Genomic DNA, 16,647 nt, shown 5'->3' with positions numbered 1-16,647 from the left:
CTATCAACATTTACGCCACCACAAATACCGAATGATGTTCACCATTCTCATGTTGTGAAGATTTCTAAAAGAGGAAGCCCATGGGAGCAAGGGGCAAAGAGCGAAAAATAAAGAAAGTGGTGTGATATAGTGTGACTAAGATACACCCTATACACCATCGACCACCACAACAAAGATAGAAAAAAAATCGTGTAATATGTTGTGGTTCATGCCACTCCCACCATCGGCCACCACACCAACACCACATCATTGAGGGTCATGTGTACACCGTGTTGAGGGTGCCACGTCACCAACATGCCTTTGATGTTACTAGTATATCCTATAGCCTAAATGGTGGGGGAGATGATGATAATATGGCGCTGAGGTGACAACATTTTTAATGTGACGGTGTTATATGTATAATATATAGCCGTATGAATTTTATTTACTTATTAAGAGGCATATGTCAAAAGAAAACATATAACATATAAAAAATAAAAAAATAGACGAACATATGTTAACATTTAGAGCGTCTTTTACAACGTATTTCTAATAACTTTAAAATATAGCATTTTCATAAAACTCAAAACAAAGAAAAATAATTTATTTGAGATTACTAGTTTAAATCTATATTTCATAACAAAAAGTTTCTAATACAAGAATTATTTCAATTAGTTTTTAAGAGTTTTTAGAGACTTTTAACTTTTATATTTTAACTTTAAGCTTCTATTTGAATGTTCTTTTATATAGTTCTACAACTATCAAAATGCTACAATCAAATATTTATACACAAATAATAAAGCAATGTTGTAAAAAAAACGTTTGTCGTTAGCTAGTCGGTGGATTAGAGTTAAAGAATTAATCGGTTAGGCGGAGATTAATCGGAAACCCTAAAATGTTAATTCACCGAGTTTTAAAAATTCAATAGATCTAATATCATAACAAAATTCATAAACATCACTAATATTAAAACATAATATGTTAATATGATTAATACAACAATAATCCTTCATCAAATAATTTCTGTTGCAATAGAATTTTTTCAACATATTAAAATTTCATTATTTGTTATTGCTTCGTTCATTGTGTAAGAAGTGATTAATCGTTAAATGACTTCTAGTTGGTTGGGTAGTGTCTAAGGACTAATTAAAGATTAATCGAAACCTAAACAATATTTTTACCACACTTATTTATAAAAGTCGTAGACTTCAAATATTACTAACCTATTTTTTCGAAATTGAGTAAGCTTCATTTGGTACTTAATTGGGCCATCTAAGTAAACTTGGGCCTAAAGAAAGCCGTCGGATACGACTACAAGTACAGGTTGTCGCTGTTAAATTAATGGATGTAATCTCTACACAACTTATGGTTTAAAAAAATGTATATTATGGTTTAAAAAAATGTATATTATGGTTTAACGGATTATATAATTTATGAGAAATTAAATATCCTTCTACCTTTTGATCCTACCAATTTAAATAATGACATGTGTCTATCATTAAATTAGCATTAAATGTCACACATGTCACCATTTTATTGGGTAAGAGGATATTAAATGTTACACATGTCACCATAAAATATCATAATTTATATATTATATACTTTTTTAAATGTATATTTAAAGTCGTGTAATGTCAACTTCCTTAAATTAACATTATCATAGAAAGTTATAAATTTCTAACAAGTTAAATATTTAATCATAAAACTTATGTTAAAAGATATTTATACAAAAACAAATAAATTAACATCTTTCGAACATTTATCTTTTTAAGATGAGGAAACGGGAATAGGGTTACGCTTACAGTTCACTATAAACGTCTATTGTATACCGTCGATGAAGTCAGTTGACAAATCAACGGTTGAGATCAAATGGCATTAAAGCCTGAATATCTCCACACGATACCAACCCTATATAAATGTATTGCATAGGCAGCCTCTCCCTCAGACCTCAATCGCTCTTCTCCAATCCACAACTCAAAACCCTAAACAGCGTCTCTTCTCTTTCTCTTCTCAACCTCCGCAGTGTTGAATCGGTAAGTCTATACACAACTTTTATTGCGTTATCATCATCAAATTTGATTATGTTATCTGTGTATGTTCTCAATCTGTATCGGTTTCTATTGGTAGTTTTACACTTATGATTGTGTCGATTAATTTTGGATCTCTGCTTATCTGTTCGTAAATCTCGATAATTTTGAATTTCATCATATCTGAATGTGATCGCTGTTTTTGGAGATATAAGCTGAATCTGACACGACTATATTTTAATCACGTTACTTGATCAGTTTAGTAAAATTCTATTCAGTTACGATGTCGTGTAGTCTATATGATAAGGTAGAAATCATCCTTTTTGTAGTTCTAGGTCAGGTCAGATCTAATTGAGTTTGCATTCATCATGTTTTCTCGGAGTTTCTCTGCTTTAATAATTACTGTAACCGGCATTTATTAGTTGATAAATTCGATTGTTTCAATACTGTGAATTCATATACTTGATTGAACATAACGCTAGTAGATACACTCAAATCATATACGAGTAGATACAGTAGACGAGCTTTTGTATTGTTCTTCATGTGGTTATTTAGATACTAACAACACCCTATTTTTTTTGAAGGTTACACAGCCATTTTGCTTCTACAGATTGCAAGTTGGAGCTTGCTAAAAGTCAAAAGTGTTTTTTATGTCCGAGCAGGCTATTCTCTACTTAGGGTGGATTGGGTTGTTAGGTGAATATTCTCCTACATCAAGAAAAAAGACCTCTCTTTATATGCATCAATCACCATTCCATTTCCAACACAAAAGATCCTTCACTGGTCACACTTGGCCACAACCTTCTCTCTCCACCATATCTCTGAAACATTCCATCACCACCCTCCTCTAGTATCTCCATTATCAACCCCCCAAAAATGGCATTACAAAACATTGGTGCTGGCAACAGTGATGACGCCTTTTACAGATACAAAATGCCCAAAATGGTCACGAAAATTGAAGGGCGTGGAAATGGAATTAAAACAAATATAGTCAACATGGTTGATGTTGCTAAAGCTTTAGCTAGACCACCTTCTTATACTACTAAGTACTTCGGGTGTGAACTCGGTGCCCAATCAAAATTTGATGAAAAGACGGGTGTGTCCCTAGTCAACGGGTCCCACGACACTGCAAAACTCGCAGGTCTTCTTGAAATTTTTATTAAAAAATACGTTCAGTGTTACGGATGTGGGAATCCTGAAACTGAAGTTTTGATCACTAAAACTCAAATGGTTCAACTCAAATGTGCTGCTTGTGGGTTCATATCTGACGTGGACATGAGAGATAAGTTAACATCATTTATCCTCAAAAACCCACCTGAGCAAAAGAAGTCAAAAGACAAAAAAGCCCTTAGGAGGGCTGAAAAGGAGAGGTTAAAAGAAGGGGAAGCAGCCGATGAGGAGGTCAAAAAGGTCAAGAGTAAAAAAAAGGGAAAAGAAGTAAAACCAACCTCTTCACCACCTGCTGACGTGGCGGATGCCGACGATGACAACATCCAATGGCAGACCGACACGTCAGCGGAAGCCGCACGCCAGCGTGTACAAGAACAGCTGAGCGCGGTGACAGCCGACATGGTGATGCTGTTGGATGAGGCGGTGGAGGCGAAAACAAAAACGAAAGCGCCACATCAGATTCTAGTGGAGAAAGTGAAGGAGGATTTGGAGAAAGGAGTGGGGCCGGATGTGATGATGTCAGCGCTGACTGGGACACGAAAGGAGAATGTAAACGCGGTGTATGAAGGGTTGTTTGACGGGGTGGAGAAGGGGTTTGCGAAGGTGGTGGTGAAGAGGCGGAAGTATCTGGCGGCGGTGGTGGCGGATGGGGAGGAGGGGCAGATGATGTTGCTTGGGGCGGTGGAGGAGTATTGTGGGAAGGTGAAGAATCCGGTGGCGGTGAAGGAGGTGGCGCTTGTTTTGAAGGCGCTTTATGATGCGGATGTGGTGGAGGAGGAGTATGTGGTGAAGTGGTATGAGGAAGGGTTGAAAGGTGGAAATAAGGATTCCGTTATTTGGAGGAATGCGAAGCCGTTTGTGGAATGGCTTCAGAGTGCGGAATCGGAATCAGAGTAGGAATGAAATGGAATGGAATGAATTTGAAGTAGTTTTTTTGAGGGTCATGAGTTTGAGTTTTGAGTTTTTGATGTGTGTACCACTTCTATCATTATGTCACTAAATTGAGCCTTCAATTTTAATCGTATTTGTGTGGGCCTTTATATTGTTTGTATGTCTTGAAATCATTGCATTTTTTGGGCCTCTACGTTTAAAATTGAGGGTCATAAGGTATTTAACAATATGCCTAAAGCACAAAACTAAGCCTAATCCATGCTTAGAACATTGAATTTGATTAGATGGAGTTTAACCTAACATAGAAGACAACAATAGAGAAGAAAGTTGCATTCCAAGCTTCTAATTCAAGTATAAGCTTAGAAACACTATTGGATCTTAAGTTTTGCTTCCAATTTCATCACCTATCTCCAATTCTCCAAGCATTAGAAGCACTATTGGTCTCTTCATATCTATAGCTCCCAAGCATTTGAATGAGGAAAATAAGAGAGGGAACTCGGGCATAAGTTCATAACTTTGACATATTGGTCTCTTCATATCTATAGCTCCCAAGCATTTAAATTTCTAGTTTATTCCTCCATTAATTACAAGTTAAACTAATAAGTCTCAATATTTCTATACGAATCCTAGAAGCCAAGTCAGGGTTATTTTGACTCATTTTGACTTATTAATTAATATTTTGTAACACCCTTTGTTAGGGCCCATTTGTAAAATTATTTTCAACGAAGTTTTTAATTGTTAATATTCAACACTTTCAAGTTTAAAAAGTTTAACGGTCCCAAAAGTTTAATAAAAGTTTAAAAGTGAGGTATCTATTAGGTATCATAACAAATGCTCAAGTTCTCCACAAGTCGATGTCTTCTAAAATCCATGTTAACTCCTAAGCATCAACCGCTCATTCTGAACACACATCCAAAATAAGTTACAACGAAATGTCTAGTGAATTATCAAAAGATCAACTCATTTTGAGTAAGGAATAGCAATCTCAATACTCGAATTGATCCTCCCAAAACTTATAATTTATATTTTGAAAGATGCAAAATATATTTTTCTTTCGTTTAAACAATGCCAAAAGATGTATAAGAATTTCATGTTAAATGCAAGGCTATGCATGCATCCATTCCCAACCCCATGTCAATCTCAAAGTCCAACTCATAAATTTGATGGCCAAATGTAAAGAACATATGACAAACAAAATGTTAAATTAGCCCTTACGTCTACAAACAAGGCACTAGGGGCTATCTAATCTAGGCTACACAAAGAGTAGCGAACCTCTACTTGTTCATGTGAATATTATCTAGAAATCTAATCACAACAACAATAATCAATGTCCATTAGGGTACTTGTGATCTCAAGTTACACCCATCTTGGTATGAATATGTACACACATGATGGAAAAAACATTTTACAAAGTTTTTAAGCTCTTGAGTTTCATGGCTATTAAACAACCAAACATATTCCAACCGACCCTCATAGTGAGATGGAGGATGAAGGAAGAGCAGTCAAAACATTTCAAGAAAATAGTTTGCATGAATGCACAATTACAACATATGACAATCAATGGGTACATAAAGTACCATGCAATGAGAATCAAGTAAGATTTATAAAAATTTAGTAGGTAGGGGATCTATGTTCCCGGTAACTCACCTTAGTTCCTACCTTCTTATTCCACTTCTCTTCAATAAGTACCACTCTCAATCACTACCTATATAAACCGAAAGTACATTAATATATTGCTAAAAGTAATCTAAGAATTATAGATAAATGCATTTAAAATCTTGGATTACAAGTCATTATAACATAGAGGATGCTTAAAAATGGAATCAAATGGAAATCGTGAAACAATTCGCAGCATCCAGGATCTGTTGCGCTGGCGCCTCGTGTCTATACATGGATGCCTCACGTCCACTGTGCAGGCAGAATCTGAATTCCATTTTTGTTTCCAACTTCCACGAAATCCCAACTTCCATTAAGCACTTAACTTAAACCCCAATAAGACACCAATAAAAGTAAGAAATTATTGTGCCACTCCTTTTAATTTGACTTAATTCAATAAGCTTTCCTATTGATTAAAAGCATCAATTAGTCATTAAGCCACTTAATATGAATAAGTACTCAATCCACAAAATGATTTAATGTCTTTACTAACCACTTCTTCCATTAACATAAACTCAAGTAAATTGATATATATATATATATATATATATATATATAAGTATGACAAGTTTCTCAACATTCCAATACATAAAATTGATCTCAAGAACATGTTTTCCTTCTTTTATTCCCATTTTTCCCTTTTTGTCCCAACAATCACTAAAACCACACTAGGATGTGATGATTCTTCATGTTAACCTTCAATTCATAATCTATAACATAGATCTATGATCATGAACAATACATACTCCTTATATCTCCAACAATCACCATTAAGGTTCATATTTCATAATTATCCCCAAACTTCATAATCTAAGTAAATGATTCTACCATTGATTGAATTGTGTTATTCTATGAAGATTTGCGATCAATCCTTCCTCAATGGCCATGAAATCATATAAGGGTTAGATTATCACATCGACATTATTATTGCAACATCTAGGGGTTGTGGAGATTTGGCAATTTCAACAAAATTTCCACCATATGAAAGATTTGAGCTAGAAGCTAACATAATCATCTTAGTTTGCTTAGAACACAAACCCTAGTCCTCAAATGGGATGAAAATCGGATTCAACATCCAAACAACAAGTGAAACTCGGATTTGCACACCAAAAGGGAAAAAAGTTATACCTTAGACCACTAGATTACTTCACAATGTGCTCCAAATGAACTAGAAAAGCTTGAAATCAAATTGTAGGGTCTTTCTATTATTGAATCGCTATTTCTCAACAGCCCTAAGGCTCCCAAGTCGATCCCATCTGCTAGAGTGAAATGTGTGTAACGTCCCAAAAATTATAAGGTAAAAGTCTCATTTTTAAATTAACCATTAAACACCATTTACCCATTTCAATCTTTCAAAGGTATATCAGAGTAAAAATAGTTATAAAAGTACAATCCCAAAATCATAAAGTTGCGGAAACATGGGGGGATGTGCTGCGATCAAGCCAGGCCCTTCCCCTTCAAAACGGAAGTACCTGAAACCATAAATATAAACCGTAATCACAAAACGTAGTGAGTTCCCCAAAACACCACATACCATACATATCATTGGGCCTAGCCCTCACATTGGGCCCAACCCACCATAATGGGCCTAGCCCATTATACAATGGGCCTAGCCCATTATACAATGGGCCTAGCCCAACATACAATGCAAGAGTCACAGAGACAACTAACAAATAACATACATTGAGCCTAGCCCTTCCTAATCCATAGGCCCAGCCCAACATACAGTGGGCCTAGCCCGACAGACCATGCAAGAGTCAAAAACACAGTTAGCATATAACAGATCCTAGTGGGCCGACATTGGTGCCCTCGACCCACGGGTACAACGAGGAAACTCACTTGAATCACAAAGTAGACTAACCATCAGCTTAAAGCCACGCAACTGCCGCTACAACACTCATATCACAACATACAAGGTCCAAACTTAGATTACATACTGAAATCAGCCATCTTGACCAAAAATCAACCCAGGTCAAAAGTCAACAGTCAAAATGTTAATTATTCAGCCTCACATCGTGACCAACCCTTAGTCACGTCGTGAGGGCTCACTCGGACTGCTTCCAACTCATCCCAACTCAACACAGCAACTCGGTCCTGGATGAATCACTCGACAACCTCACAATGTGAACTATCCTTAGTCACGTCGTGAGCACATCAGGTCAAAAGAGTCGTCATATGCTGGTCTCACGTCGTAACACACCCTATGTCACGTCGTGAGCTTCATCTGATGCAAAGTCCTAATGTTTTGAGTCCTTAATCCAATAAGTCTTCAACCCCGACTCTTGCAAATGCTAAAGGGGGAACCAAAGGTCCATAAAAATGACTACTTCATGGACATGCATGCCCCATGCATGTCCTCAACTCAACTTAGGTCAAATGGCATGAAAATGATCTAAAACTCATGCTGAAACATCCCAAAAATTTCGAGTTTTATATTAAATAAACCATCAATCCAATCAATATCATAAAGCCATAGTGAAAATCAGAGTGTGTCAAATAATATCCTAGTACATCAGAGTCATAGAAAAGACGGAACAATGTGGCGATACAATGCAGTCATCCCGAGCTCATCCCCTTGAACCAGAAGTACCTGAAACATAAACTGAAAACTGTAAGCACAAAGCTTAGTGAGTTCCCCAAAATACCATATACCATACATATCAAACATATAATGGGCCCCGCCCGACATCGAGCCCCCGCTCGGAACAGTCATCAGGCCCCGCCCGGTATACATATAAACATATAAAGATATAATCATATAAACACATGCAATAATAACAAAGATAAATAGCGTACAAGATAGTAATCGGGACCTGTTCGGCATCGGGCCCTGCCCGGTATAGATATCAATGTCATACATGCAAGTCAAGTAGACAACTAGCATCCTAATCAGAATAAACCATGGGGCCAACATTGGTGCCTTCGACTCACTAAACACAGTGAGGAAACTCACCTCTAGCTATTGAATCTCTCGATAAATCTCAATCTGTTGGTCTGGAAAATCCCCATGCTAACATCATCAATTAATACCCAATTAATAATTGGATCTCGACCCATAATCAAGAATCCAAGCTACTTGCCAATATCCAGGGTAAAAGACCATTTACCCTTTTTCTTTCTTGGCCCAAAACCAAGGCCCAACCCATTTGCTCTAAAGGCCCAAATTCCTAAATAGCATCCCAAGGCCCAATAAGGCCTAACTTCCAAATTGGGCCCAAAAATCATCATGGACCTAATCCCAAGAAATTCCGTAGTCTATCCATGGCCCAAAGTCAGAAGTCCAATGGCCCAACACGGCCCAAATCGTAAAAGCCCAAAATATGGCCCAAACCCGAGGAAGTCAACCCAAAAGTCAAACAACTGAGTACGCTGGGCGTACTCAGACTTACACTTGACGTACTCCTTTCGGGGCCAGTACACTCAGCGTACGAGCTGGGTATGCCCCGCGTACTCCTCATATCACCAATCCAATCCACTAAGCACTTAATCAGTTAAGCCAACATGCCAAACTCTCAGATCTAATTCTAGAATGTGACTTAACACGTAAAGTTGGCAACTTTACACCCATACATGACTTAATGGGACCCAACACGCAAAATAAGCTTAATAAGAATCTTAACACTTACATGGACCAATAACACTCATAAAGATTACATTTTTATGGACAAGGGACCTCAATGGAGCTAAGATCTAACATCCCAAGTTGTTAGAGTAGCTCAAACTCCCAAACAAAGCTTAAAGGACCCAAAAAATGCATAACCAAGGCCCTAAACTAGATCTAGCATAATGAATCATCAAGTAGGGAACTCTATACCTCAAATAGCTTGGAAAGATGATTATGAGTCTGGATCTACAAGCTCAAGCTACCCCAAGGCAATCTCCAAGAGTTCTTCTTCCTTCAAATCACCAAAAACACCACCAAAACTCACTTCCAAGCTCCAAAGATCACAAAAGGCACTAGGGTTTCGTTATTTGGGTTTAGGGGAGTGGAGGCTGACCGAAAGATACCACCAAGGCAACATAAGTTGCTTAAATAGGGCACAAACCCTAAAAATTAGGGTTTTCCCAATCCTTGCGTACGCCCTGCGTACTTCCACGTACGCACAACGTACGTGGGTGATCCCGCGATCAATTGGAGAGCTAGTACGCTAAGCGTACTCATAGAGTATACCCCGCTATATAGGGACCAAAATGTAATGAATTAAGCATTAAGGGTTAAAATGGAAACATACTGGAACTCGAATGTTATAATTTTCCCCCAGTTGAATCCGACTTCGTCCTCGAAGTCCGCTGCCACAAATAACTTTGGGTAGTGCTCCCTCATCTTGTCCTCCGGCTCCCACGTCCATTCTAAACCCTTGCGGTGCTTCCACTGAACTTTCACCAACTCAACAACCTTGTTCCTCAAGGTTTTCGTCTTCTTGTTAAGAATTGCCACCGGTCTCTCGATATAATTCGACGATCATCTACCTGAATATCCTCCAATGAGACCACTGCGAAATCATCCACTAAACATTGTGCAACCAAGAGACGTGAAATGTGCTATGGATCTGACTAAGCTCCTCGGGAAGATCCAAACGATAAGCTAACCGGCCCACCCGAGCCAAAACCCTGAAAGTACCTTTGGACAATTTGGGTTGGGCTTGGGCCTTGGGCTAAATATAGGGAAGGGTAAAAAGGTCTTTTATGCTAGTTTAGACTCTTAGGGTGAGTCAGGATCCAATTATTAATTGGATGATGTTTTGTGATTATATCGCGGGGATTTTTAGCGGGTCAGCAGCCAGAGATTTATCCCTGAGATTAAGAAGTGCGAGGTGAGTTTTCTCACCATGCTTAGCGGGTCGAAGGCACCAATGCCGACCCATGTTTTGTTATGCTTAGGAGGCTAGATGTTTGTGTGATTCTTGCCTGTGTATGTGCTTGTATGCTTACTGGGTGGGGTCTGATGATTATTCTGCATATTATTATCATGTTACGCTTGTATGATTTGTATGATTAGGCATGGCCCGTTATACTCAGTGGGCGGAGCCCATTATATTTAGTGGGAGGGGCCCGTTATATGAGTTTGGGCGGGGCCTATTATAATCAGTGGGCGGGGCCCGTCATATTTATGATATGTTTGGTATGTGGTATTTGGAGGAAACTCATTAAGCTTCGTGCTTACGATTTTCAGTTTATGTTTTAGGTACTTTTGGTGCAAAAGGGAAGAGCTCGGGGTGATTGCAATGCACACACGTTTTATTCCGCATTTGATGATTACTTTGATGAGATGATGTTTTGATAAATTGTTTCATTTGGGATTTTATGATGATGTCTTGAACATTGTTTTACTAAATTAAAAATGAATTTTTGGGCCTTATTTTTGGGACATTTTATTTTGAGTGGAGTTACGAAAGGGTTTGATAGGTTGATGTTTGAAGTTAAAAGTATTAGCTTACAGTATTATAACAAAATCCTGTTTTAAATGGTAAAAACGCGAACCATATGTTACCCATGAAAAACATACATTTTCTTTATAATATGTTGGCGGAGCGTGTGCGGTGTGTCGGCACATCAATTTGAGAGTATAGCTGAAAATGATATAATACTCACGATACTCAAGTGTATCTTGAGTTGGGAATCAAACATTTTTTCATGGTCGATCCACTATCTAATTCATGATCCACAACATCTATGTCATGAACTATGATGAGCATAATCGAAAGTAACATGCCTTTTACCATAGTCAATGAATCTTAAAGATCTATAAATTTCATAGTGATTGAAATTGGCCAATAAAGTTGCCTACCTAAATAGCTTCATGTTGTGACTACGACATCCCTCGTCACATCATAAAATGAAATATGGATCCTAGCTGTATTAAATAATTTTGTTTTGGGTAATTATTTTAATTTTTAATCAAACTAACTAAAACTTGCTTTTGTAGATGTTTATTCCAAATTCTAATAATAACCTTCCTCATCCCCTACCACCACCTCACTTAAAATTCTCACTACTCTTTATACTCTCAAAGGAGAAACTCATGGGACCCAATTACTTGACTGGATCTGCACCTTGAGGATCACCCTAAGGTACGAGAGCAAAGAGTATATTTTCGATATGGATATCCCCGAACTTGTTTGAACAAGTGGATGCTTATGATAAGCACTACGATGAGTCGAATAGTGTTGCTTGCCTTATGTTAGCGAGCATGTCCTTTGAGCTCTAAAAGGGATTTGAGAATCTTGGGGCGTATAACATAAATTACCAGCTCAAGGAAATGTTTCAGGAGTAAACCAGGCAGTCAGGCTGGAACGATTCGAGATCGTAAAATCCCTCATAGCGTGCAAACTCAAGAAGGAGCATATGTGTGTATGCATGTTTAGAAAATGAAATCATACATATACATATTAGAGAATCTTGGTGTCCAATTTTCCAAGGAGTTGGCCATTGATATGGTACTTAACTTGCTTTATGGTTCATACCAACAGTTCATTATGAACTATAACATGAACAACTTGGACATCTTGATGACACTACACGACAAGCTAAAAACTGCTGAAGTGAGTATGTTGAAAACTCATGGATCAAGCTCCACCGCTCCTGTTTTGGCTATTGGTCATGGTGGCGGCAGAAAGAAGAAAGTTTCGCAACGCAAAGGAAAGAGAAAACCCAAGATTGGACATTGTAACCAAGGTCTCAACACTGGTGCAATATTGTATATTTTGGTGATAATTTAAGATCTTATTTCATAATTCATGTCAAGTTATTTTGTAATAATTTGAGATCTGATTGCATAATTTAATTTGTGTCAAATCATTTTGTGATATATATATATATATATATATATATATATATATATATATATATATATATATATATATATATATATATTGAACAAAAATAAACTTTAAACCTTATAATCAAGTCTATTTTCTCCAAACAAATTATTTAATAAAGAGTCAACCAATGAAAATGGGCTGACTACACTTAAAGTTAAAGAAAAATAGAGATAGTCAACACTAAAATATTGGTTGACTTTCATGCTATCTTGATGTTAATTATCAAGTTATGATCTCTAACATGTGCTACAATGACGGAATGAGGTAACAAATCAAAATATACAATTTCTTATGTTTTAAATCGGGTTAGATTGTCGGATCAGATTAATACATCAAATTATCAAAAGATTAAATATTTTATTATAATCAAATGATATTATATTATTTGTTTAAACAAAATATTCGAAATCATGTATCAGTTCAACACATAACATGTATCAACATAATCTTTGTTAATGTTAACAAATAACACAACAAATAAAAACCAGCATGCATGTGTTTCTTTCTTAACAACAAAAAAATAATCACATTAATTTCTAAAACACTGAATCAATAATCGCATTAGTTATCTACAACAAACACCTACAAAATGATATAAAGAACATCCAGTTTTACATCGCGCTCAAAGTGGATACTTATATTTATAATTTTAAAAAATAAATTAAGAAATTCAATTTATTAAGAGAGGTCAACCCGACTTACGTAACCCAAAAACACAAACAAAATAGAGAGAAACAAAACTCCACTTGAACAGAGTTGACTTTTACTTTTTGTAAAATTGACTATTTAGATAATGAAATATCGAAGTTTTAAAATTTTAGATTATCTATTAATCGATTTTGATATTTATATTGACTAACAAAATAACAAAAACAATAGTACTCTTTTTAAGAATATTTAAACAACTTTGATACATCTTCATTATGTCTTGGATAAGAATAAAAGCAAAGCCAATTCTTTGTAAATTATTGTTCATAAAGATTTTAGAATGAAAAATAATAAATTTAATTATTAAAAATATACCTAACTAAAACTAAGCATCCTGGGCATTGCAACACAGACCTTGTGTTCATTTGAAGAAACAGTGTGTACGAAAGCAAATATGCAGAAAAAAATACATGAACACTAAAATCTATTATGTAAATATAGAAAATCTAGAAAAACGTATAAAAACAAAGTTGGGAAATCATAAAACAACCATCCATAAAAACGAATATTTTATAAAGTAATTATTTTAGTAAAAAATTAATAATTTTGTAGAACCAAATTCGATCGTCCAACACAAAGTTGTAAAAATATATATATGAAAAAGTTGTAAAGCAAAATTTGTTGAAAAACATAAGAACAAAACAAATTTGTAAAAAAAAAAAGCTTAGGGAAATTTTATTAAAAAAAGTTTTAATCAAATGTGTAAAATAGTTAAAAATTTAGCCAAATTTGTAAATAAATGAAAGCTAGATTGGTGGATATAAGTCAAGATTAGAGACAATGAGACGATTTCTCCCATGCCCGATTTGGGTCCACATAAAAATTACAAGCGAATGTTATCGACCCCGAACTTTCCTACAGTAAGAGCACACTCTGATGACTATATTGCACTTCATTTTTTATTTAAAATACCTCACTTGTTATGTACAAATAATAACATGAAATTACTGTTATTGACATGCTGCAAGTTGTAATCTATATATTCATCTACATCAATGCGTGAAGAAAGTAAAAAACACCAAAGATTCCCAACTTGAATAGTTTATTCATTATAAACCAGTTCGACTATACATCAACTTAAAAAGAAAAATCTCACTATATTCACACTCACACTGATACGATTACTAGAAACAAAAGATCAAACTCTACAGAAGAACAATCTTCTAATATGAACAAACCCTAATAAACGAGAGAGTTCAACAGAGGTGAAAAATCAGTGAATGAAAGAAGTGAATGAATGAAATGAACACAAGATACACATTAAATACACCGGGTAAACAAATCAGTTCCTGCTCCATGGAGCAACCCAGGATCCGTGCTGTAACCCAACTTGTTGCATAAATTACACAATATACCCAGCAAAAAGAAGAAAGACAAAACTGCAAATTTGGTCACTGTGGCATTCAAAAAACTTTGGATCAGGTCCAACAAGTTTTCAACTTGCATGGAATGTCCAAAATCGAGGTTTTTTCTGAGTTTTGGTCCCTGGAGAACTTGAAAAAACTGTTTTACCCTTTTTATTTTTATTTTTGGAATTTTTTATATTTCTTTTAATAATTTATTAATTAAAAAATAAAAATAAAAGTATTATTCTCCTAGCCACCCCCACCCACGTTCTCTCTCTCTCTCTCTCTCTCTCTCTCTCTCTCTCTCTCTTTCTTTCTCTGTCCCTCTCTCTCTCTCTCTCTCTCTCTCTCTCTCACCCTCTTCATCTTCTCCAACCATCCCTCCTAAAAACCCTAAAATCCATAATCAACCCCAATAACTTTGATTAAGGTGAGAGTAGGGCTCCGATCTTTGTCTCTTTCCATAACGTAAACCCATTTTTCGGCGATTTCGAGGTTTTTGCAGTCCGGGAAGGAGAAGATATGGTACCAAAGACGCGGATTAAACAAGCGATGGCGAGGTCGTCGGGCAGTCCGGGCAGGAGAGGAGATTGGTTGTGGGTTTTGTCGCGTGGTGGTTTAGATGGGGTGTGAGTGGCAGCATCGGTTTCTTCTACACCATTCTCTTTATTACCTACAAATATACCACTTCAAGTGATCTCCTTTAACTTGTAGCCTGAAACTGGTTCCCTGGAAATCATTACACATATTTCAATTAACAAGATATCTCGATTCATATCTGTTAACAACACTTTGTATAAAAAAAGTATGTTCGTCACTGTTTTTGAAGGAATCATAAAGAAACTCGCATCTCGAAGAACACTGTATGACTGGTACTTCGATTAATGCAATTTGGGGAAGGATATGGGGATAGGGAGTACCTCAGCTTCAAAATCATCTAGATCTTATTTCTTAACAACATTTCCAGCAACATAAACAACTATTTCAGGAAGAATATACAAGACCCACTTAGTTATCTGAGTAATGGGAATGAGTTGAACGAATCTTGATTTGAGAGAGAGAGAGAGAGAGAGAGAGAGGATAATTCTTTTCTTTTTATTTTTAAGTTAAATTGGAATAAAAATAATTATAAAAAAGGAAATAAAAGGGCATAACTGTCTTTTCAAGTTTTTTTGGACCAAAAACACAGAAAAACCTTGATTTTGGATCTTCTATGCAAGTGGAAAAGTTTTTGGACCTCATCCAAAGTTTTTTGAATACCACAGTGACCAAATTTGCAATTTTGTCAAGAAGAAACATACAAAACTTACCCACAAACATGAATTAATATTTACTTTGAGACAAAATTGCAAGAATGGTCCCTGTGGTATGTCAAAACTTGCAACTTTGGTCCAAAATGAGTTTGGCTCGCAATGATGGTCCAATAGTTTCGTTTTGTTGCGAGTTTAGTCCAATTTCCTATGAACTTTTTTATAATGATGGATTTGCCCCTTATTATTTTATTTTTCATTTTTCTTTTATTACAACAATTAAAAAACAATTAAAAATAAAACAAAAATAAAATCTCTCTATCTCTCTCTCCCTCTCTCTCTCCAATTGATGAACATGAAACATATATTTTTTCCATTGACAGTTACATTCCTTCTTTTTATTGAATCAAACAAAAAACACCATTATTTTTTTGTTCAAACAAAAACAACATATAATTATTTTGTGGTTTAAAAATGGATTTGTCCCTTGTTTATTTTTTGCTTAACAGATATGGAGAAACTAAGCGAAGACCGGCAAAGATGAAGATGAAGGTATCCCACAATAAAATCGAACCTAAATCTGTTTAATCGAACCTACATCCTCAAACCTTCTTCCTGTTCCTCTCTTATCTCCGGAAATCACCGTCATTCTCGCAGGAATGTCGAACCAAAAATATGTCGTCGTGTGTGATGGTGGTCGAAACCCTCCTAGATAACATGGTCGAACCACAAATCCTCCGTCCCAAATGAAAAAAGTGATAGTGGTCGAAACCCTAAATCGCTACCCTTATCCGAGAAC

General features: G+C 36.0%; 1 protein-coding gene across 1 annotated transcript; it reads left to right on the top strand.

The window, feature by feature from the left end:
* The first annotated feature begins 1,913 nt into the window (after positions 1 to 1,913).
* LOC145166859 (putative eukaryotic translation initiation factor 5-2) lies at positions 1,914 to 4,216 on the top strand. Its single transcript, XM_079085909.1, has 2 exons — positions 1,914 to 2,012; positions 2,591 to 4,216. Exon 2 carries the CDS (start codon positions 2,883 to 2,885, stop codon positions 4,071 to 4,073), a length of 1,191 nt encoding a protein of 396 aa, XP_078942035.1. The 5' UTR covers positions 1,914 to 2,012; positions 2,591 to 2,882; the 3' UTR covers positions 4,074 to 4,216.
* Positions 4,217 to 16,647: the final 12,431 nt, after the last annotated feature.

The sequence above is a fragment of the Lactuca virosa genome, chromosome 3 (assembly GCF_052849685.1).
Source record: "Lactuca virosa cultivar CGN04683 chromosome 3, Lactuca_virosa_CGN04683_v6, whole genome shotgun sequence".
Taxonomy (NCBI): Eukaryota; Viridiplantae; Streptophyta; class Magnoliopsida; order Asterales; family Asteraceae; genus Lactuca; species Lactuca virosa.
This window is presented reverse-complemented; position numbering and strand designations above follow the sequence as displayed.

Excerpts from the sequence above, each read along its gene's own strand:
- LOC145166859 (XM_079085909.1), top strand. The coding sequence starts at position 2,883 with ATGGCATTACAAAACATTGGTGCTGGCAACAGTGATGACGCCTTTTAC.